A 25,949-nucleotide genomic window follows, 5' to 3' on the forward strand; every position below is an offset into this window, starting at 1 on the left:
CGTCGCACCTTTGTTCCTGTTGTTTGTGTGTGAGAGCGTCAACTCACCCTTTTTAGGGTTAGAAGGTAGTCCGAACGGTACTAGGTCATTCGAATATATAAGCTGAAAGGCTGAGGTAGTTAGTCCTTTGTTTTTTCCTTTGTGAGGGAAAGCTTAGTGCGACTGCGTTCAGCCCTCGCGCTGAAGTTTGTTTGTAGCGTGTAGCGCTAACACTCCTGCAACGTTAGCAGGATGTTGGTATCAGCCATATCGCCGTTTTTTTCGGCGCTTCATAGAGCTTGTGTTAAAGCGGTTCATTGTATCCTGGGTGGCGCAGCTTGGTTGATGCTTACCTCTGGCGCCAGCATCCCCGGTTCAAATCTGCCTAAATAGCTCTCCCTAACACGCCTCTTTTGTGTTTTACAGGTCGGCTGGCCCCTATCCCTAGATACGGGCTTCAGGAGCGTCCACCGATCCTGTCCTCCTGAAACGCGCTTGTCGTTTCGGGTTCTCCCCGTTTTGGGAGCATTTAATTATTTTTGTTCCTTTTTCTCTTCCAGCGCTTCAATAGGGCATTTGGTTTGTTCACCATTCACCAGTGTTTGGTGCAATGGGTTGTGTATACGCTCTGCACCTGAGCGACAGGGGTTCGTGTCCCCACTTTGCATTTTCATTTTTTCCCTTTTTCTCTTTTTCAGTTTCCCTCACCTGCGGATTCAGCGGCTCAATCGGGGTTCTCCCGATTTGTTTTTTGTTCCTGTTTTTTTGGGTTTTTTCCGTTTGTTTTGACTTGTTTAAATAAAATTATTATTTAATTTCTGCACCTTGGGTCCTTGTCCATTCATCATAACACTTTGTAGCAGAAAATATTCTATGGCTGCGGTCTTCCGAATAAGTAAAAGTTCTACCATATTGATAGTCTCTATTTCTGCTTCCACTTAACCAGTAGATGAACATTCTAGCTGATGGCAGAAACCACTCTTAACATCACATACTGTGAAGACCTTTGCTCTAGAGAGGTCTTGGAGTATGTCGTCAATAGTTGGTAGAGGAAAATGACTTCGTTTCAAGGCCTTGGTGAGTGGTCTTGGATCAATGCACTCTCTCGGTCTACCATTGGATTTCTGTACGACTACCATGCTACTAGTCTAATCTGTACTTTTCTCTACAGGCATGATAATTTACATCCTCTGAAGATCTTGTAGCTCCTTTTTCCTCTCATGGTTTTACCATGGAAACTGGGATTCTTCTCTTTGGGAGTTTCACAGGTTTTACTGAGTGGTCAATCTCAAGCTTACGTTCTTCCTTTAGGAAGCCATCACCAGCAATTACATCTTTGTACTTTTGCTTGATTTGTTCCAGTGCCCACTGTCTTTTTTTGAGATTTTCACTGGTGACAGTGCTGTCTTTTTTTATGTCTGATACTGATACCGATCCTGCAAATTAAGTGTCTGCCAATACCGATACCAATCCGATAGTCATTCTCTTCTCAAACAACTAAGCAGTAATAATACATGTCTCAATGCACCATGGTTAAACTGGCTATCTAAATAACAATGCTTAGACTGTGAAACAAATATTCTAAAGAAATAAATACAGAACCTACAACATCACACTCATGTAAAACTGCTGTTTTTATTTTAACTTTTACACAGAAAATGTAACAGTATTTTTGGTTTGTTTAATTAACAGCACCGTACAAACATTTAAAATACGTGACACATCTTGCTTTACGGCGTGTCGTCCAAAGTGTCTACAATTGGAAGATGTGGATGTCAATCAAACGTGATAGACCAATTAGAATTGAAGCAGAGATTCTTCCCCTTTTTCTCTCCCTTTAGTGCGTCCAATTGCCCAATTGCATCATGCTTCCTCTCTGCCTATGCCGATCTCTGCTCTGACCGAGGAGATCGAAGCTAACCCACGCTCCCTCCGACACGTGGGCAGCAAGCCGTATGCATATTATCACCCACACATTGACGAGTGTTGTGCCACCTAGCGTTGTGTACGGAGAGACACACCATAAGAGCACTCTTTCCTCATCTCTGTGTAGGCACCTTTAATCAGTCAGCAGAGGTCGTAATTGCACCAGTTTGACAGAGAGAGACCCATATGTGGCTTAGTCCAGTTATTTGGGCCAATAACGGGCCGATACAGGGTATCGGATCGGTGCACCCCTAGTTCTCATAATGTACTTTAATGAGCTTCATGGTTTTGCCGGCTCTTTTGAAATCCAAGAAATCTTCTGATTTCCTAATTTCACCTTGCATTTTCCCAGTGGTTTTGGTTTGCTTAGGTTGTATGTTACTAGAACAGACTTAGTCTTCTAGATTTTCATGTAAGGATTCAGCAGACTTACAAGGATGACATTAAACTTGCACCACAATGAATTTGGAACTTTACAAGATTTTGCTTCAATAGAATTCCCTTTTCTTTATTTACAGTGTTCGTGTCTGCTGCAGTAACACCAAGTGTGTCCTCATACTCATCACTGTCCTGGTCCTCAATTTTGTGCACAGATTTTTCATGTTTTTGTTCAAACTTGGATTTACACTTTGTGGGATTTGCTTTCCCACACCGTTTGCATTTCTTACCAAAAGCCGGACACTTGTGTTTGTCTTTCTCATGTGGCTTTTTACAGAACCTGCATGCAGTTGTCTCTTTTCACTACATGTTCATCTTTCACAACTGCTCCTGAAATCATTTAGTTGTTCTCTCTCGACATCTCTGCGGCTCTGCATATCTTTAGACAGTTATCTGGCGATATATTTTTCTCATGAAGTAGCCTTTCTCTCAACCTTGAGTTATTTATTCCGCACACAATCCTGTCACGTATGAATGAATCTCTGATTTCTCCAAAATGGCATGTTTGTGCTGGTACTCTGAGGTCTGTCACGTAGTACCACGTAATATTTTTACCAGCGCCCTGTGTTTTTTATAAAAAATCAATAACGTTCCACTGCTTCATTTACACTGGGATTGCAATGTTCTTCAAACTTTTTAATGAGCACACGTACTGTTCTCTCTTGAGTAGCCAAATTGGTGGCTGAAGTATCCAACAACTACCTACCGCTTTCACCAATAAGGTAGCTAAACAGCTTCACTTTCTTTGACTCCTCTGCGTCTCCCATGGTGAGATCTAATTCGTCTCCCCATGACTTCCACGACAAGTTATTGGAGTCCAAACATAACATTGTTGGAGGTTTCAGACCTTTCATTGCACTGTGAGCTTCTCCGTGCGCCATGATGCTAATTAAAATAAATCGACATCTACTTGTTGCACTTCAAACAGCTAAATCTGCTGCCACCATGTATCATTCTGTTCTGACCGTTTATAATAACGACTCTACAGAATGGACAGCTAAAGCATTAAACGTGCGTACTTTATTTAACAAACATATCTAGAAATCTAAATCTAACTCTCCATCCGTGTTACAACAAGCACATAACAAAGGTTCCTCTTGTTACGGCCAGGTGGTCCCACACCGCTGTTATGGTAATATGATATGTGATATGTGGTTGATATGTGGTTGCTAAGGTGTAGCTAGGTGGCTTCCAATGTGTGCTGGGGTTACTAAGCTGCTGCTAGGTGTTTGGTAAGGTGGTTGCTATGGTCCTCTAGGTTGTTGCTAGGGTGTGTGTGTGTGTGTGTGTGAGAGAAAAAGGGGTTTGAATACTTTTGCTCAAACAGGTGATCGTGTGTAAGCATATAGTTGGTGGGGGTGGGAATACTTTTGCTCAGACAGGTGATTGTGTGTATGCAAACACATAATTGGTGGGGGTGGGAATACTTTTGCTCAGACAGGTGATTGTGTGTGTAAGCATGTAGTTGGTGGGGTTGTGAATACTTTTGCTCAGGCATTCGACTGTGCAAGCACATATTTGGTAAAGGTGGGGAAACTTTTGCTCAGATAGGTGTTTATGTGTGATTGCATACTGCAAGCACACTAATAATACTACCATACAACAATAGTTTGATTCCCTTCTGCAATCACTTAACGAATAATAATAGAAGTGGAACAGGCATCCGCCCATCCTACAGACATTAGGACTCCAAGTCCAAGGTCCAAGTCTTGTGCCTTTACTTCTCAAGCCTTTTATTTTTTGTTTATAACCCCTTTTACCAGGACAAACAAAATCCGTAGAAAAAAAGACACCTAGGATCACAAATCTCCAATATGGGGTGACTCTCATAGTGCTTTTCCACCAAATGAACTCTGGTTCTTAAACCAGTTCCGTTTGGGTTTCTTTGAACCTTAGTGTTTGTAACAGAACCGACCCGTGTTTCCACCAGTTTTTGGGAACCAAGCCTGTGACATCAACAGTGGGCATTGCACAACAAAAGTAAAGAGCAGTAACATGATGGCGGAGCGTTTGTGCTCTTGTTACAGGTGTTCATTTTTATGCAAAAAGCATCGCTCAACTGTTGGTGATAAGAAGACGTAGACTTGTTTGTTTTGCGCTTCACTCTCACCTCGGCGCAAATAGCTGCTTTGCTCAGCGCTTGGCTTGAGCGGTGCGGTGAAACGTCACTAAAGTTCCACGTCAAGAACATTCATTTGTGTGAAATAACCATTAAACACACTCTAAAATACAATACATATATCTATGTTTAGCTGTATTTACTTCATGTTTGGTTGTTATGCAGCTTGGGGTTCTGAGAATCAGAGTCGAAAAAGCTTAACGTAAAAAAAACTTAACGTGGCTAAATGTACTAAAAGTACGACATAGGAACTATACTTCTCTTTGTTATTACTGGTTATAGGTGCTCTGTACTGCCCACATTCATCGGTTGTTCTTTTAGTACAATAAGTCACAATACGTTTTATTTTTAACCTTAAGCGTTTTTCCTACTTTCTGGGTCACTTTTACCACGTCATATCACACAGGTTATCTCAGTCAATTTGTCTTCCTCTGCTGTGAATCTCTGATTGCATTCGAGGGAGGTATATTTCCTTCTCACACCTCCTCTGACCCATACACAGTCCCCTTAGCAGACCCCTTCTTTTTTTACCCATGCACTCTGAACAGGCGCCTCTATCTGCTAATCAGGGTCCATTCACAGCGTTAGAAGACCCCACCCACATAGTCTGCCCTTGCAGACACGGTAGCCAATTAGAGTCTCTATCTGCTAATCAGGGCCCATTCACAGCGTTAGAAGACCCCACCCACATAGTCTGCCCTTGCAGACACGGTAGCCAATTAGAGTCTGCTGCAGGCACTGCCAATTATGCCCGCTAGATGGTGCCCAGCCGACCGGTGGCAATGCCGAGTTTCGAAGGAGTTCAGAATCTCGGCACTTGTGGGCTAGCGGAATATCCCGCTGCGCCACCGACATAAGAGTTTCTGACCCAAAATTCCAAATCTAATCTGTTATAATTACAGTTATAATAATAAGAAGGGTGTCCATATACAGTATTTTGGCCATGAAGTGTGTATTTTGAATGTAATAACCATGTGTCTGTTATATGTTTGGCTACTGCACGTATACATGGCTGGTCATTCAAGTTTGTGCATGTGATACAGAAATCAATTTTAGATCTCACTGGGTTTTACTTTATAGCAAGCATTTTATAAAAAAAAACATTTCCCATGGTTGGTGTTTGTTTTAAATAAGCCAAACTTGTTTTTCAGTTCCAAAGGTTAAACCTCATGTTAGGCATAAAAGTAAACAGTTGGAAAACAGTTAGAATACTCTAACAGCAATGTGCATTAAACCAAAAAAATTTTGCAAAAATAACACAGTGGTACATAATGGCTGAGACATCATTCATGCTTTTTCTGCTTAGTATATTTTTATGTACAGGCTCTGCATTAGGAGAAACAAAAAAGGTCAAAAACAGCCAAACAAACAAAAAAAAAAAAACATCGGTAAACCTGCATGACTAACGGGGTGATGTAAACAGGAAATAACAAGGGAAATTTTTATAAAACTATGACTAATGTTTTTTAAAGTAGTCTTATTATTTACAGTTATCTCCTCCATCCAAGCTTCTATATTAAGGCAGAATTGTATTCTTTAAAATCAGTCCATTTACCCTGAAATTACACTAATGAAACTTTAATGGTGAAGTATAATAGAGGTGAGCAGAGGCTTTCTTGTTTTGTCATGTCATGATCACATTGTGATATTTAGCACTGGCTAAAAAAGAAAATGTTATTAGTGGTATTAGTAATAACATATACATCGATCAGACATAACATTATGACCACCTTCCTAATATTGTGTTGGTCCCCCTTTTGCTGCCAAAACAGTCCTGTTCTAGTTCCGATGCTTACCTGCCCTTTGTTGGCGCTTTCGGCGGTGGACATGGGTCAGCATGCGCACTCTGACTGGTCTGCCGCTATGCAGACCCATACGCAACAAACTGTGATGCACTGTGTAATCTGACACTTTTCTATCAGAACCATCATTAACTTATGCAGCTATTTGAGCTACAGTAGCTCATCTGTCGGATCAGACCACATGGACCAGCCTTCGCTCCCCACATGCATCAATGAGCTTTGGTCACCCATGACCCTGTTGCCGGATTACCACTGTTACTTTCTTGGACCACTTTTGATACCGGGAACACCCCACAAGAGCTGCAGCTCTGACCCAGTCGTCTAGACATCACAATTTGGCCCTTGTCAAACTCACTCAAATCCTTATGCTTGCCCATTTTTCCAGCCCATTTTTCCCACTTCTAACACATCAACTTTAAGGATAAAATGTTCACTTGCTGCCTAATATATCCCACCCACTAACAGGTGCCGTGATAAAGAGATAATCAGTGTTATATGTTTATGTATATGTTTGTATATGCTTGTTGGGAGGGGGCAAAATAATAGTGAAAAGTTTATAGAATACTCTGTAACACTTTATTTTAAAGAATGCAAATTAGGGGCTTTTTTAGGTCTTATTTTTTGCTTAATAAAGCATAAATAAAGCATAAATGCATTATTTATCCATTAAGCTTCATTCAGTGTAACCTTTATTATTATATGCTTGGGGGTCTGTTATGTGGAAATCCCTAATAGTTACATTATTTGTTGTAATAATGCACAATAAATGCTTTCTTAAGCCATGTATTTAACAAGTCAATTTGTAACCTATAGCTGTATGACCTTCCATACACACGATTTCAGTTATTTGGTCAAGATGTTAAAATGCATGTTGGGATTTTACAGGTGGCATAATAGAAAATACTTTCTAGCAGACATTTGATTACAAAACACTGAATCTAATTATAAATGCTAGTGCAGTTTATTGAAGTGAACACAAACACAATTAAACAATCAAGACTAAACCACCACCACCAATACTTAACACCACTGTGAATAATGGGTAGGCAAATTTTGTGCGTTGGAGTGATGTGTCTGGGTGCAATTTGAAGGGTGGTGGAGATTGGTTCCCAATTGGTGATTAAAAGTTGGGTGATTGAGAACGAGTGGAGAAATGTCTTCTGTCCGAAAGACAGTGGAAGCCTATGCTGTGGTAAGACAAGTCCATAGTTTAGCTTGATTTTATGAAAAACAGACTTAATGAAACATGTGAAAAGAATGTCCATATTAGAGAGACAAATGTTGCCATCAAGATGACGTCTTTTCCTGAGAAGTCATGACGTCTTTTTTTAAGAATAATTAGTTCAGCAAGACAGTGCCAGCCAAAAGTTTTAAGAAGGTGTGGAAAATGTTGCAAAGTAAGAATGCTTCAAAAATAGAAGTGTTAATAGTTTATTTTTGGCAATAACAAGATGCAAAGTGAATGAACAAAAGAGAAATCTGAATCAAATCAGTCTTTGGTGTGACCATCTTTTACCTTTAAAACATCATCAATTCCTCTAGGGACATTTGCACGCGCGTGGTCAGGCATTTTGTAGGATTGTAGTCAGGTGTGTGATTAACCAGTTATACCAAACAAGTGATAATGATCATCATTGTCATATGTAGGTTGAACCACAGTAATTAGTTAAAACTGAAACAGAAACAGCTATGTAATGCTGACCAAGGGGGAGCTTGGTCAGCATTAATAGTAGCGCCAATAGCAGAATGAGAAGGGATCACTCGGTCAGCACTATTAGTATTAGCAGCACTAATAGCAGAATGATGCTAACCAAGAGCAACAAAGTGAAATCTATTAGAGCTGTATTAGGAAATTTAACTAGGCAAGTGTTAGTAATTCCAATAGCTGAAAGGTGGTAGATAAATATGTCATGATTAATGGTGTCAAATGCAGCACTTAAATAATAGCACCGGAATCGGTAAAAAGGAGATCATTTAGAACCAGTAGAAAAGCTGTCTCAATGTTATGCATTATGTGGAAACTGGATTAAAAAGATTTAAAAAGATCATTGTTTATCAAAAAGACGATACTTGAGAAGCTACCATCATCTAACAGCTTGGCTGAAAATGGCATTTTAGAAATTGGCCAATAGTGTTCAAGGGTGGCTGTATCCAAACCTGGCCTTTTGAGAATAAGAATGATAGCAGAGGTTTTAAGACCAGTAGAGACATAACCTAAAACAAGAGATGAGTTATTGATATGACATATCGGGACGTTGATAACTGAGGGGCTGGATTGAGCTGATAGCTTAGATGCATTTGATTTGGCAATTAACTAAAAACAGATGAAAAACTGAGTCATCAGTGCTAGGAGGAATAGCAGAAGGGGGTAAAGAAGTTTGTTAACAGTAGGGAAAATATCTTTGGCTTATATCCAGAAACAATAATGACAAATTAAATATATAGTCAATGGACAACATTTAAAGCAGCTCTATATGTAAGCATGTAATCCAAGTATGCCTTTTTATGAACAGTTCGACCAGTTTTCTTATAAAGCCACTTTAAACACGTGCCTATGGTTTTCAAAGCATGTAGTTCAGGGGTAAACCATGGGGATGAATGACCAAAGGGAACCAGTCTAGTTTTAGAGATGCCAATGGTCAAATATATCAGAAACAGTTTCATTTAATAGAGATTGTATGACATCAGGACAAGAGTGTTGAGAAACAGTATAAAACTCACACAAGTTAATTTCAAGTGTAAGATATTGGCCAGGCCGTTATTTGTAACCTGGGACCTAAATACAGTGGTACCTTGAAACTCAACGTCAGTTGGTTCTGGGACTGGCATTGAGTTTAAAAGGCGTTGAGTTTCAAGGTATTTTTTTTCATAAGGATGCATGGGAAACCTGTTAATGCGTTCCATGGTCCCGTGGACTTGCATATATTTTAGGCTATAGTAAAAATAATGGGGTTGTTTTTGACACTTACACCGAAAATAACACAAATATAATATAAAAAAACACTGAAATAAAAAGCTGATTCAGAACCCCGAGCTATAACACAAGTTTAAAAGTGAAACAGGGGGAAAATCCAGCTAAACACAGATATATGTGGAGCTTTCAGAGTGAATCTGATGGTTATTCCACACAAATGCAGATTCATCTCATATGCGTTGAGTTACAAGGTACCACTGTATAACCACTAGGTAGCAGGACAATAAGGTCATTTAGAATAGACACTTTGTTTGTTACAGTTGCACAATGATATTTTAATTTTGTTAGAAAATCTAAAGTTGTTTGGAGTGGACATTAAAGTGTAGCAGACAGAGAGCAAACTACAATAAAGTCAATTCATCGAGTGGAAGGGATGGTATGTTGTTGGTCACATCCATTTGTTAGATACATAATAGCCAGTGAGTTGATTTCTTGAGTAGCAATGAATCTCGAAAGGACAACAAAACCAAGTGACTGACATAGCATGTACGTAGCACACGTAGAGTCCAGTCGATAATGAGATGCAAAACTGCTTAGTTGTGCTGGTGTAAAGCAAAAGGCCATAGCCCAACAGTGATAAACCAGACAATCATGGTACACCTTTATTTAGCAGCAACAAAAGGAACATCTAAACATCGGTACAATGCTCTGTTGAGAAACATTCCAACTTGCTCACTATGCCATGTTAGCCAACCTGTTAAACCAAACACCAACCAGAGAACAATAAGGACATGTAAATCAACAATACTTATCAACAACTGGCAGCCAGCAAATTAACAAATGAGTAAAAAAAATGAAAATGAAGCAGCAGCCAAAGCTGCAGTACTGTAAAAAGAGGGCTTGCAGCAAAATGAGAGAAAAAGTTGGAGTAACTGGCGAGAAGGTAAGGTTAGCAAAACTTGCAAAAAAAAAAAAAAGCAAAAGTCAGACACGGACAAACAGTTTCCAGGGGACGATTCAAAACAAAGATAGAAAGTGAATAGTGCAGCAACAGACACGCATGATATACTCTCAAATGGCAGCGACATGTCCAAGTGACCGTCAAAGTCAGTAAAATGCTTCTTGATATAGAATATAGTACAGGATTCAAAGGTGTCATCAAATGCTGCATTGATTAGGTTAGAAGACAGGGTAGATCCAGTCCCAAAACACAATCTGACATTTGCACTGTCCTATCAGTACACATTGTTTGAATATTTATGCCCTGGCTTTTTGTACAATTCTTTGCTTAACTTATCAGCAAATTACTGTTTCTTGCTCTGTACATCACAGGCAATTAGAAAGCGTCTCAGAGTTGTGAGGTACACTATTATTGTGCTGTACTCCATAAAAGGTCACAAGTAATTCTATGCTAGTCATTTCAAAACATCTACGCTTATTAAACCTTAAAGACCAAAGAAGGACATGTAATTTATTTACAAGCATGTAGAACAATGATAATGACTTAGGAAAACAACACATTCTAAATGTGTTCAGGGATTGTAGCATGCAGTGCCATTTTTACCCTTTTAACCCAGCAGCTTTATGTGTATCTTCAAACCTCATTTTGGTGTTGGAACATATGGACATTTTGTAAAATGCAGTAAAACAAGAATGTGTAATTTGTTAATTCTTTTGAACCATTATTTAACTGCCAAAATACAAAGACAGTACTTTCAATGTATTTACGGACCAACTTAATTGTATTTTGTAAATACAGTGGAACCTTGATTTAACGGACCTCCATTTAACAGATTTCTGATTTAACAGACAACATCTGGAAAACCAAATGTCTGGTCCGATTGTTTTAAATTCCTGCGAGAAGCGTACCAAGACTAGTGATGGGAATTTCGGCTCGTTTTAGAGAGCCGGTTCTTTTGGCTCGGCTCACTAAAAAGAGCCGGCTCTTTCGGCTCCCAAGTGGCTCCTTAGATTTTTTTTTTGCTTTAATTAATTTATTACCAAATTACATGTAAAATGAATTACTAATGTAAAAAAACATTGTATCAAATGTTTATTATTTAAATTGCTTTATTTATATACTCAACATGGAACAGAGTGCTACAACAATAAATTATAAAATACAAAAACAAAGACCCATCTCAATTAGACAAAAAGATCTGATTGTTTATACAACCCCTGGCAAAAATTATGGAATCACCACTCTTGGAAGATGTTCTGTCAATTGTTTAATTTTGTAGAAAAAAGATAAATCACAGACATGCCACAAAACTATCATTTTTCAAAATGTCAACCTTCTGGCATTAAGAAACAATAAAAAAAGAAACAAATATAATAGTTGTGGTCAGTCACAATTGCTTTTTTTAGATCAAGTAGAGGAAAAAATATGGAATCACTCAAATCTGAGGAAAAAATTATGGAATCACTCTGTAATTTGCAGTTTAAAAACAAAACATCTGCAGCAGATTAGATTTGCTAATTATTCTTCAGTTTAAAAAGAGAGCTGTTGCACAAAGCAGATTGTCATGAATCATGGTTCCAACACAAGATATGTCAGTTGAAACAAATGAGAGGATTATAAAACTCCTTCAAGAAGATAAATCATTGTGGAATGTCGCAAAAGATGTTGGTTGTTCCCAGTAAGCTGTGTTTAAAATCTGGACCAAGTACAAACAAAATGGGAAGGTTGTAAAAGGGAAGCATACTGGTAGACCAAGTAAGACATCAAAGCATCAAGATAGAAAACTTAAAGCAATATGTCTTGAAAACAGAAAATGCACAACAAAACAAATGAGAAACAAGTGGCCGGAAAGTGGAGTCAATGTCTGTGACTGAACTGTAAGAAATCACCTAAAAGAAATGGGATTTACATACAGAAAAGCCAAACAAAAGCCATCATTAACACCTAAAAAGAAAAGAACAAGGTTAAAGTAGGCTAAAGAAAAGCAATCGTGGACTGTGGGTGACTGGATAAAAGTGATCTTCAGTGATGAATCGCGAATCTGCATTGGGCAAGGTGATGATGCTGGAACTTTTGTTTGGTGTCTGTCCAATGAAATTTATGAAGATAACTGCCTAAAGAAAACATGTTAATTTCCACAGTTGTTGATGATATGGGCCTGCATGTCGGGTAAAGGCACAGGGGAGATGGTCTTCAATAAATGCCAAAGTCCACATTGAAATTTTGGACGCTTTTCTTATTCCATCAGTTGAAAGGATGTTTGGTGATGATGACTTCATTTTTCAAGATGATAATGCATCTTGCCATAGGGCAAAGGACGTGAAAACTTTCCTTCAAGAAAACATATAATGTCAATGGCATGGCCTGCAAATAGTCCGGATCTCAATCCATTTGAAAATCTCTGGTGGAAATTGAAGAAAATGGTCAATGACAAGGTTCCAACCTGCAAAGCTGATCTGGCAACAGCAAGAGACAGTTGAAGGCAGATTGATGAAGAATACTGTTTGTCATTAGTTAACTCCATGCCTCAGAGAGTTTAAACCATTATAAGAGCCAGAGGTGGTGCAACAAAGTAATAATGGTGCAGTGTTTTCTAATGATTCGATAATTTTTTCCTCAGATTTGAGTGATTCCATATTTTTTTCCTCTACTTGATCTAAAAAAAAGCAATTGTGACTGACCACAACTATTATATTTGTTTCTTTTTTATTGTTTCTTAATGCCAGAGGGTTGACAGTTTGAGAAATGATAGTTTTGTGGCATGTCTGTGATTTCTTTTTTTTCTACAAAATTAAACAATTGAAAGAACATCTTCCAAGAGTGGTGATTCCATAATTTTTGCCAGGGGTTGTATTATTTGTAAATTTGCATCTAGAGTGGGGCGGCACGGTGGCTAAGTGGGTAGCACTGTCGCCTCACGGCAAGAAGGTCCTGGGTTTGATCCCCAGGTGAAGAGCCCGGGTCCTTTCTGTGTGGAGTTTGCATGTCTTTCCCGTGTCTGCGTGGGTTTCCTCCGGGTGCTCCGGTTTCCTCCCACAGTCCAAAGACATGCAAGTGAGATGAATGTTCCTGTCATGAATGTAACCAAAGTGTAAAACGTGACGTTAAAATCCTAATAAACAAAACAAAATAAACATCTAGAGTGAAAAAACACAACATCAACGAAGCATCACTCAACAAAATATAAATGAAAATGTGCATAACAAAAATCAGCATCCAGGTGACAGCATTTGTAAGTATTTAGTGAAGATTATCATTCAGAAAAACTAAGGAGCTCATCTTTGATGGGTTGATCCTGTTTCTCTTTTCTGTTATGAAGGGACTGAGCACCTAAGCATTTCACTCACCTTTCACACCTGTGTTAATGTGACGTGACAATAAAGTGATTTGATTTGATTTGTGTAAAGCGACGAGTTCTCTCTCCCTCCTGTTCGTGTGCACGCTGTCTCTGTGTGTGTGTGTGTGTGTGTGTGTGTGACCCCTCCCCCCCTGCTCAGTGTAAACACACAAACGCCACCACGTATCTTGACTAATCACGTGCGGCTTTGACAGAAAAAAACCCGGAAAAAAACCAATCGGCTCCCAATTAGGAGCCGAATCGTTCGCGACCGACCCATCACTAACCAAGACCAGTAGTTCAGTAACTGTCCGCTAGTCCGCTTGCCTCTCTGTTTACATGAGTGATAGGCTTTATTTTGACAGGAGGCTCGCTCTGTTCTCGCCTTTTTCTCTGTGTTTTATGCTTAATTTTTTTCAAGTTCTAGTTATGCACCAGCAGTGCATCAGACTCAGAATAAAAGATGTTCATTTTACTGTTTGTCATATGTGCATGTTTAACAAGTTTGTAGACCTTTATGCTGTGTTGTCATATATTTTTGCACCCCCTGGAAAAAAAACCTCGCTGTTTCGGACAATTGCATTTTACGGACCAGTGCACCCCCCTTTTAGTCCGTTATATTGAGGTTTCACTGTATAAACAAAAGAATTTGATCATTAAAAGAGGCAGAGACTGTAGTTGATGTTACATTGGTACATCAACTTTTCTATAAATGACACTTGTCTACCTGTTTTTGAACTGAAAATATAACTAGTTGCATTTTGTAATAGGAGACAGATCTGGACTGCAGGCAGGCCAGTCAAACACATAGCCTCTGTTTCTTTTGTCACACCGTTGTAGCCTTGCGTTGTTGTACTTGCGTTGTTGCAATTCAGTTATACCATAGGTACTGATGCACACCAACATTGTAGCAGATGTTGGCTTTTGTAACTTTTGCTGATAACAGTCTGAATGGTCCATTTCATTTTTGGCACGGAGAATTCAATGTCTGTATTTTTTCCTGAAAAACAAGCTGAAATGTTTTCAATTTTCATTGTGTTTTGGTCTCATTAGAGATGAGCTTGGACCCAGAGAACTCAGCGTTGTTTCTGAATAGAATTGATGTATGGCTTTCTCTTTGCAGAATATATTTCAGGTTGTATTTTTTGATGCTGCAGGAGTTGTTAGGTGACGGTGATTTTCCAAATTATTCCTGAGATATTTATCACAGTAGCATGACATAAAAATTTACACATTTATTTAGTGCAGTATATACTGGGAGACAACTTATTTGCAGAATTGCGCACAAAGTGGTGAGTGCTTACTAAGACATCATCTTTTAATAATCACACATGACATCTTCACCTGTTACCAATTTATCTGCTTATTGTAGGATGTTTTAAAATGGTGTAGCATGTAATATATTTAGACTCTCTTATTCTCCAGTACTCTCCTATTTTGCCTCTTAAATACAAAATGTTTCAACTTTTGTTTTTGAAAACAACAATTCTCACCTTCTACAGCTATTAAGGTTATATATTAATCCTATTTAAAACTCTCAAAACTCTCATGTCACTAGAGATTAATGATGTAGGGTTAGGAGGGCTGGATGTGTGAAATAATTATTTGTTGTTAAAGTCAAAAGTGCCATGCTATGAAAAAGGAGTTGCCACCTACATACTGCAATTTGCATGCTGTTTTATTCTTCTCAAGGCAAAGCTGTAGACAGGTCAATATTAGAGCAATATACATTTTTGCATGTGTTTACTGAAGTTGTACTGCAGAGAATCTTGAGGATTATTAAGTTGTGCCCAGAAATAGCATAAACCATTTATCACTCACCAGCCTGTGCAAAATGATTACCAGGAACCCACAAATTGGTTTGCTGCAGCAAAGATTACACCTACAAGGAAGTAGAGTGAAAAATTATCAGACCAGAGCTATGCAGAAGTAATTGACTTATAAGTCAAGTTATTCGAACGCACTACTTAGACATCGATTCCATCAGTTTTCGCTTATTAAGCTAACTCAGTTAGCCTCATGCCATTCAAACCAACGGGATGGGTTGGCACAACGTGCTAGCATGTCAACTAACATCTCTGTCCGTGTACCAAAAATGGTTAAATTTTCTGACAAGCCTGAATTTGCAAATAAATGACATTTGTGCAAGTTTATACAAATTAAAAATCAATAATAATTTATTCACGTTTTAAAAGAACTCACCGTCCGCCATATTTTTTATTTTTCTGTGAGAAAAGTTGTGCCGCACTGAATGCTGGGATTGCCTTCACTGTTAAGGAAGCATCAGATGCTTCCTCATTTTTCTGTCAATATACGTTCAGATTTAAGGTGCCTTAGTACAGGGGTTTTCAAACTTTTTAGGCATGCGCCCCCCTTCGTGTGCCAAGCGCGACTTGCGCCCCCCTCGCGCCACGGCCCCCCTCCCCCTCCCCTGGTGAAACAGCGCTCAGTCGCATATACCAAGCGCTGCTTCCACTACGCCCCCCTCCCCTTGATGAACCACCGCTCAATCTCGTGTGCCACCAGTTCATAATAATAATCTTGTAATGCCACGCCCCCCCCCCCTCCTCCCTCCTCCCTAGAAATTTGAACAGCCTCCTTTTCAGGAGCGCACGTAGGATGACATCAAATGCTGTGTATGTAGAGAGCTTACTAGGTCTTCAAACACGCCCAGTGTATTCTTAGAGGATGATATATTGTAACTTTGAATCTTTAAATGACTAAAAATTTTTTTTTTTTTCTAGGAGACAACAATGGCTGGCCTCATCTGTTTGACAAGTATTTTGGGATGCCCAGTAAAGAGTCTGGAATCAAATCGAATGCATGCTGTGAGTATCTGTGAGTATTCATATACCTAAATGAAAAGAGTCTAAAAGTAAATTATTTGATCTTATTTGTCTTTAAAAATAACAGTTGAAAACTTTTGTGTGGTTGGTTCTAATTACAGAAGGTAGAAAAGTGTATTCAGCAACTGTCATAGTCCCAAATCATCATCTTTCCAGGGCAGTCGAAGCTCAGAGGTTATGGTACTTGACTAGTAATCAGAAAGTTGCTTGTTTAAGCCTCACATTGACCAGATTGCCTCTTGAGCCATTGCTTAAACCCTTAAACTCTGACTTGCTTGGATTGTACAATCCAACGGTCACAATTGTACGCAGCCTTGGCTAAAAGCATCTGCTTAATGCTGTAAATGTAATCATTTGCAACATCTGCCCTCCTCACCAGTTGTGCAATCCCAGTGGTCCCAGTCAGTGGAATACTGAACACTTGGAACAATTTTGCAGTGTCCTAGATTCTTTTGCTGCACAGCATTACATAATTCAATGTGTTCCTGCTCTGCCCATGATTCTGTGTCTAAGTAAGCTCTGTGACTACTCTTGTTTGTGATAGATTTTGTTAATATAAGTATAGAAGTCATTTCTGTTTCCAGTAATACCTTCGTTATAGGCACTTATTAGTGTGCACTATAGTTTTGTAATTCCATTCTTTGTTAGCATTAGCACCAGTTAGTGGTTTGTTTAAAGCACGTGTCAAACTCAAGTCCCACGATAGCTTAAAAGATGTATGATTGTTTTAAAATACTCTGTAAAATTGTACATAAACTGCATCTCCCACAATGCATGCCGATTTTGTGACCCGCAAAAGTGACTGCATCCCGCCACTAGATGGCAGTGTTTCCACATCAGCGTTTAACTGAGGCGGTTTTCTAACAAGTGATGTTGAGAAATATTAACAAATAATCTCTAATAAGAGAAAAATGAAGCAGAAGGAGGTAATTTAATGAAAGATGGGAAAGTGAATACAAGTTTGTGCTTCAGGAAGAAAAAACGGTACGTCTCTTGTGTTATGAGGGCGTGTCTGTGGTAAAGGAATACAATATAATTGTAGATATACATTATAAATATACAGACACCAAACTCAGAATTTAGCCTCCAAGAAAAACAACAAATTGTCCAAGACTTAATCCAGACTGCAATCACAGCAGGATATGTTACAATCGGCCCTTTGAGGGCCACCGTAATGCAGTTGTGGCCCTCGGTGAATATGAGTTTGACACCCCTGGTTTCAAGGAAGAGGGACAAATGCACATATAGAAAAAGTATACTATAAAAAACAATACTAAAAAGGGAGAATAGGAAAATTTATAGTGAGGATTTTCTAAGATTCCCAAGTCTGGTATTGGATCATTATCAGAAAACAGGTTCAACAATCAACAGTGCTCATTACAGTAAGATGCTTACTGAAGAGCTGAAGCCTTAAATTCAGACAAAATGCAAAGGATTGCTATCCAAAGGTGTTTTGTTAATGCATCCTTCCTATTCTCCCTTTTTAGTGTTGTTTTTTATCTTAGAATTGCTATCTGTACATACATTCATTAATTCTTACTGTAAGTGAGCCTGCACTAGTGCTCCTAACTTTTGTTGTCAGTTCCTCTCTGTAACAACTATTTTTGTTAATTTTTTGTTATTTAAAATGCTTCCAGGTGCTCAGGTGGCACAGCGGTAAAACACACTAGCACACCAGAGCTGACATTTCGAACTCACCGGTTAGAAACTCAGCTTTGCCGTCCGACAGGCTGGGCGCCTACATGAACAACGATTGGCTTGTTGTTCATACGCGGTGGGAGCCGGACAGGACCTTATAACTGATGCAATTATGACCTCTGCTGGCTGATTGATGGTGCCTGCACAGAGTCGAGGGATAATGCGTTGATCAGGGTGTGGCTGTCTGAACTCTCCTTGTGCAGGTGAAAAAATGCAGTCGGCTACTACACACGTGTTGGAGGGGGGGTGTCAGTCTCCACTCGGTCAGGAGTGGAGGTCAGCATCAGTAGAGAGGAAGCATAAATCAATCGGTTAATTGGATATGACTAGATTGGGAGGAAAATTAGGAAACTGCAAAAAAAAATGCTTCCAGTTCATATATAATTATCAAATAGTATTTAAACATTATATCATCTTTATATACTTGGTCTGGACGTGTCTTGCTGAAAAGACATTGTACTATGGCGGCATATGTCTCTCAAAACTCGCAGCATTTGCATCAGTTGTCACACATATTCAATTCCTAATCTTGTTCTTTTACACTGACAATTCTTATACAAAGTTTAACAAAGTTTAGAACAAAGTGATTATCCATGACTCATTATTGCTTGGAAAGATTGGTGATAATTTTTATAACTGCTTATAAACGCTTTCTACCAATTTATCCACTTGTTTTAGTGTCGTGACGAAAGGATACCAAATCACTTAAACCAGACTTAATAAAATAACACAAAGTATTAAATACAAATGCCAGAGACTGAATTGGAATAAAAGAGAAAAAAGCTCAAACTTTACTGCAGGTGTGATTACAAGCTGGACATAAATCTGAAAACAAATGCAAAGTACAGCTCAGAGTTCATCTATTTTATACACTTTCAAACATGGGTGATGTAATCACCCTGTCTTTTTATGTAACTATTTTTAATTAAGACACCATTAAATCACAAAATTAAATCCATTAAATAAGTGATGATTTCCATTCTCTATGCTTTCTGCCATTTTTTAATAAGCAACGTGGACACTATTAAATACAAAATACTGTTTCCTGCACTGTAATGCCCCCTTGATATTAAACTACTGTTTCCAATCTTTTAGACACTGTTATCTCCAAACAGCAGACGTTTCATTAAAAATATAATAATAATAAAGTTTTATTTTATTGCCTCGTCATCTTGACCTGGCACGGAAAAATCCTCAACCTGGCCCTGATGCTTCCGTTCTCTTCATATCAGCTCAAAAACGTTAGGGAGGGTTTAAACTCATTATTTTACAAAAAATAGGACCTTTTCATCTTACTTTACTGACAGTACATCAAAAGGGTTTTTGTCATCTCTGCAGCTGCAACCTTTAATACATCTCTCTCCCCTAATCATCACAAACCTTGCATCTTCATTGAAAACCTCCTTTCTGATTATTCCAGAAACCGTTTTATCGTACTATTAGCTTCATCAGTAGAATGTTTTACAACCATTTAACTTAGTCTATAAACATTTCATTCTTATTCTTATTTTTAAGTGTATTAAAGGCATCAAATAAAAACTGCTCAGGTGGCGCAGCAGTAAAGTACGCTAGCACACCATTTCGAATATATCGTATCGAATCTCAGCTCTGCCATCCGACTGGGCCTGGTGGCTAGATGAACAACGATTGGCTGTTGTTTATAGGGTGGGATGAGCCGGACCATGGTTCCTCATAACCTCTGCTGATGGCGCCTGCGCAGAGTTGGGGAATAATGCTGATCGGGGTATGGTTCTCCATACACAAAACTGATCCGCATATGAACTCGCCTTGTGCAGGTGAAAAGATGCAGTCAGTACTGCACATGTGTCGGAGGGGGCGTGTGTCTGTTGTGAAGCTCCTCAGTCAGTAGTGGAGAGTTGTATTGGTAGAGGTGAAGCGTAACGCAGTCAGGGTAGTTGGATACGACTAGATTAGGGGAGAAAATTGAGGGGAAAATTGGAGATAAAAATAAATAAATAAATAATGAATGCTCATATTTACAAAATACAACCAGGTCTACCAAAATGTAAAAGTAGTTTAGTAGTTTATTACTTTGTCAGTAAATACAGCTAATAAAGAGAATTCAAAAATCAGATTATTGTTTTATTGCATTTAACGAAATGCCCCAGCCTTACTGAAGATAGGGTTTTCCAATAGCATTCAAGTCAGGACATTGATTATGCTATTAAAAGCCATCATGGACTGTTAAGCAGCCCAAATGTCGTTTCAAGCAAGAATGGACAAAAATTCCATTTGCAAAACTGCAACAATTAGTGTTATCAGTTCCCAAACCATTAAAAAGTCTCATTTATAGTAAAAGGTGATGGAACAGTGTGTGTTGCAGGCATCAAGTTTTAAATGTGTTTATATTTATTAAATACAATGAAGTTGATCAGTGAAAACATTGAACTCTAGTGGAAATTGGGCTTGTACATAAATTCTTAAAGTTGTAATTTAATAATGTAATAAATGAATAATAAATGAATAATAAATTTATTACATGTAATAAAATATGTAATAAATGCAGCATTTGAAAGTAAACCTTCTGGTTGTTGCCTCTGGTTATTTTATTGTTCACTAAAAATCAAGAAATCTTGTAGGTTTGAGGCTGGAAGAATGCATCAGTTATTCCTTTAACCCCAATCCTTTAAGGACCACAGCCACTGCCTCGGCCAAGTTAGCAGGAAATTTATTTTCATTGGACAATCTAGGCCAGACATGTCTATTCCAAGTAATTGTTATCTTTGTTCTCTCCTTTATTGCGTTTACTTCAAAATATGAAGACTCTCTGTTTTTCTCTTCCTCAGTGCTTGGATCTGTTCCAGCTGAATGTCAATGCAGGGAATTGGAGCTTGATTGTAACGGTGCCCACTTTAAAGATGCTCCTTCAGTATCAGCTAACGTCACCATGATGTAAGTTCTGTATGGGTTGAATCTGTATGGGTTTAAAACACACTGGTGTAAATTATTGTCAAATCTGCCAGAACCACTGCAACATTCTCTCTTTTGCTATCTATCTATCTATCTATCTATCTATCTATCTATCTATCTATCTATCTATCTATCTATCTATCTATCTATCTATCTATCTATCTATCTTTCTATCACTGTCTCTTTCTATCTAAGGTTTATGTCCAATTGTGCAATCTCTTTTCTTTTTTAATTGTTTGTATAAGTGAATGAGTGCAGTTGTGAGTGCAGGGAGGTGTGTGTAGAATGGTCTAAGCTAGTTTTCCCTTCTCTGTTTCCATGCAAAGAGAATTATACTGTCTAATGTCCCTCCATTTATCCCTGGCAAAACAATTGGGAGAGAACTTACAATGCACTGATAATCTAATCTCCCCCATCATACACGATTCCTCTTAGTTGTAAGTCCCCACTATTAAAACGCTTAGTGTCTTTCATGAGAGTGTTTTTTGAGGTGCTAAATTAAAGTGCTGAAGAACTAAATTTGGTACAGCATGATGCTAAAATAAAATAAAAAAGTTTCAAATGTGGAATGACAGGACACCCCTGGTGACTCGGGCCATTTCTGAGCGACCATAGGACAGTAGAGCTTGTTAAAGCAGTTCCTCCTTTTATCATATTGAAAATGCTTTTTCAAAGTTTCTTGATGCATTCCCAATAATCCAGGTACACAGATCCACAAAGTTCAATTAATTTATCTGGACACAAAGTTTGGTATGGAGATACGTATGGAGTGACTTCTTCAATCTGAGCAGGTGGTGAATACCCCAACCTTATATGCAGCTGATTTGCTTAACAACCGTAACCTGCCCTTGCATAATAATGGAACCAGTGATCAGGTCTATTTGCAAATCACAATGACCATTAATTACATATGATTGGGGTATAGCTGCAATCACGGCATTGTAAGATGGTGAGAGATGTATTCTTTCACATAGATGGCCTCTTTGACTCCCTATTCAAACCAGAGTTCATCCTTGTCAAGGATCTGCACATCTTCATCATTTAATGAGTGGACTTTCAGGTGAGCATAAACCACAGAGTCCTGGCCAGAAGAGGTCAATCTTCTATGTTGTGCAATCCATTTCGCCAGTAGCTGTTTAGTGTCCCCGATGTACAGTTCCCAGCAATTTACCTGGCACCTTACAGCATACATTATGTTACTGTTTGTGTCGAGGGACTTGTTCCTTAGGGCGAAGTAATTAAGGACAATAACATCATCATACTTCCAGCTGACAAGGGTAGATGTACTGTTCTGTTAAACCAGACATGTTACTAAGTAACACAAACTAGGTCCTGGTAGTGGCTGCAAAAAAGGGGTGATAGATGGTCTGAAACTTTTAAAACAAGACAATGCCATTGACAGAGCTTTGTACTATAAACTGTTTCTGCAGGAGGCTACACCTAGTCTGTACGGGTTACCTAAGACTAAAGAAGTCACTTAGATGAGTGACGAAACGTATCTCCATACCAAACTTTGTGTCCAGATGAACTCCTTCAAAGTTCTTCTTTAGTACTGAACAAAAGAATGGACAGAAAAGATAGACATAAAGCTTTTCTTCACTGGGTTGGAAGCCTTTGGGTTTAACCCAGTTTTATAGCCAAGATTTTGTACTTTGAGTGAGGGTTGAGTGTAGTAAAATTAATAATGGTTCATGTGTCCGTTTTTAAAGTACATACAGGTATTCAGCACGACTGTTCCCTGTCAGGTATACTGTACATCAAAGCTGTTAAACCTCTGTTATGTAAATTAAAAAAGCAAACTTGCTGTTTTTAGCCTAGCTCACTTTGATGCCTTCCTCTGTTTGCGTATGCAGACGACCTTGCGGTAACGGGGGCTACACAAACTGATGACAGTGTTTTAATTAATCTTTCAAAATACTTGTGTCCTAGCTGACTGACTCTATTGTTATTCCACGCAAATACATGCTCTCTAGGGAATAAATTGAACTACTTCTGACTCCAGAGAACTACCCTGTGTAAGTTCAGAAACTGCTGTGGTTTAGTTTTTACTCAAACATGGCTTAGTGACAATATTCCAGACAGTGCCATTTAGCTAGATGGGCTAGACTTGTGTCACGCTGATAGGAGCGCAGCTCAGTCCGGTAAAACACAGAAGGAGGCATGTGTGTTTACAAAAACACGGAATTGTGCAAGAACCGGTGTAAGAATGGTGCTTGTTACTATGTACTGTTCTCCGCTGGTGGAGTTTGTTATTGTCAGATGCAGACCTTTTCATTCATCATGGAAATTTACCTCCATTCTTGTCACGGTGTATCTGCCATTCAGCGTAAACACGAAGGAGGCATTGTGTGAAATGTATTGAGCTTTTAGCGACCTGCAGAACGTCCATCCTGACAGGCTGTTTATTATCACCGGAGATTTCAATCATGCAAATCCTAAGACTGTGCTCCCTAAATTCTACCAACAAAAGGGGCGAACACTGTGGATCTTGTTTATACAAACATTCATGATGCGTACAGGGCAGAGTCTCGCCCCCAACTTGGCTACTCAGACCACATTTTAGAACAGTACAGGGCAGAGCCTCGTCCCCCACCTTGGCTACGCAGACCACATTTTAGAAGAAGATAGGAGTAGAAGATACAGTGTATCACAAAAGTGAGTACACCCCTCACATTTCTGCAAATATTTTATTATATCTTTTCATGGGACAACACTATAGAAATAAAACTTGGATATAACTTAGAGTAGTCAGTGTACAACTTGTATAGCAGTGTAGATTTACTGTCTTCTGAAAATAACTCAACACACAGCCATTAATGTCTAAATGGCTGGCAACATAAGTGAGTACACCCCACAGTGAACATGTCCAAATTGTGCCCAAATGTGTCAATATTTTGTGTGACCACCATTATTATCCAGCACTGCCTTAACCCTCCTGGGCATGGAATTCACCAGAGCTGCACAGGTTGCTACTGGAATCCTCTTCCACTCCTCCATGATGACATCACGGAGCTGGTGGATGTTAGACACCTTGAACTCCTCCACCTTCCACTTGAGGATGCGCCACAGGTGCTCAATTGGGTTTAGTCCATCACCTTTACCTTCAGCTTCCTCAGCAAGGCAGTTGTCATCTTGGAGGTTGTGTTTGGGGTCATTATCCTGTTGGAAATTTTCGAAGGGAGGGGATCATGCTGTGTTTCAGAATGTCATAGTACATGTTGGAATTCATGTTTCCCTCAATGAACTGCAGCTCCCCAGTACCAGCAACACTCATGCAGCCCAAGACCATGATGCTACCACCACCATGCTTGACTGTAGGCAAGATACAGTTGTCTTGGTACTTCTCACCAGGGCGCCGCCACACATGCTGGACACCATCTGAGCCAAACAAGTTTATCTTGGTCTCGTCAGACCACAGGGAATTCCAGTAATCCATGTTCTTGGACTGCTTGTTTTCAGCAAACTGTTTGCGGGCTTTCTTGTGCGTCAGCTTCCTTCTGGGATGATGACCATGCAGACCGAGTTGATGCAGTGTGCGGCGTATGGTCTGAGCACTGACAGGCTGACCTCCCACGTCTTCAACCTCTGCAGCAATGCTGGCAGCACTCATGTGTCTATTTTTTAAAGCCAACCTCTGGATATGACGCCGAACACGTGGACTCAACTTCTTTGGTCGACCCTGGCGAAGCCTGTTCCGAGTGGAACCTGTCCTGGAAAACCGCTGTATGACCTTGGCCACCATGCTGTAGCTCAGTTTCTGGGTGTTAGCAATCTTCTTATAGCCCAGGCCATCTTTGTGGAGAGCAACAATTCTATTTCTCACATCCTCAGAGAGTTCTTTGCCATGAGGTGCCATGTTGAATATCCAGGGGCCAGTATGAGAGAATTGTACCCAAAACACCAAATTTAACAGCCCTGCTCCCCATTTACACCTGGGACCTTGACACATGACACCAGGGAGGGACAACGACACATTTGGGCACAAATCTACACTGCTATACAAGCTGTACACTGACTACTCTAAATTATATCCAAGTTTCATGTCTATAGTGTTGTCCCATGAAAAGATATAATGAAATATTTGCAGAAATGTGAGGGGTGTACTCACTTTTGTGATACACTGTATACTTTATTTGTCATATATACATATACAGACGTACAGTACAATGAATTTCTGTCTTCACATATCCCAGCTTGTTTGGAAGCTGGGGTCACAGCGCAGGGTGAGCCATCGTATGGCACCCCTGGAACAGACAGGGTTAAGGGTCTTGCTGAAGGACCCAACAGTGGCTGCATAGCAGAGCCTGGATTTGAACCGCCAATCTTTCGGTTGATAGCCCAAAGCTTCTCTGAGCACACTGACTGGGACATGTTTAGGGAGGCTGCAATGTATGGCAACTTAAACATCATTGACTTGCTGCAATGGCAAGTGTTTGATGACATCACTGTCTCTAAGACAATCACCACACGACCTAAGCAGTAGCCGTGGATGACATAGAGGTCATAAAAACAGCGACCACCAAACTATCCTGAGCAATCAGAGAAACAAAGCGTGCACACGGTCAGAGCATCCACAGCCACCTCCAGAACAATGGTGACGCGTGGAACATGTTCATCTAAAGGACTACACCACCTGCCTGTGACAGAGGTGCTAAACAACTTCAATGCTTGGTTTGTGGCACAGAACAATGTGGTGGCAAAAAGGACCATCCCACCTCCCAACGACCAGGTGTTTCATCTCCCCATGGCTGATGTGAGGACAACTAAACAGAGTCAACACATGGAAAGCTGCTGGACCAGAAAACATTCCTGGCAGAGTGTTTAAAGAATGTGCAAATCAGCTGGCAGATGTCCTCACAGATTTCTTTAACATCTCTCTGAACATCGCCGTCATTCCAACATGCTTCAAGGCCACCAATGTGCCTTTGCCAAAGAGATCATCAGTGTTCTGCTTCAATGACTATAGTCCCATAGCACTCACGCCCATCGTTATGAAGT

General features: G+C 39.5%; 1 protein-coding gene across 1 annotated transcript in view; it reads left to right on the top strand.

Annotated features, from left to right (window-relative positions):
• rxfp1 (relaxin family peptide receptor 1) overlaps positions 1–25,949 on the top strand; it is a 99,967-nt gene that overhangs the window by 22,660 nt on the left and 51,358 nt on the right. Inside the window, exons 3-4 of the mRNA XM_062999944.1 lie at positions 16,221–16,304; positions 20,828–20,933. Coding sequence (XP_062856014.1) covers positions 16,221–16,304; positions 20,828–20,933 — 190 coding nt within the window. The remainder of the gene's footprint in view (positions 1–16,220; positions 16,305–20,827; positions 20,934–25,949) is intronic.

The sequence above is a fragment of the Trichomycterus rosablanca genome, chromosome 8 (genome assembly GCF_030014385.1).
Source record: "Trichomycterus rosablanca isolate fTriRos1 chromosome 8, fTriRos1.hap1, whole genome shotgun sequence".
Taxonomy (NCBI): Eukaryota; Metazoa; Chordata; class Actinopteri; order Siluriformes; family Trichomycteridae; genus Trichomycterus; species Trichomycterus rosablanca.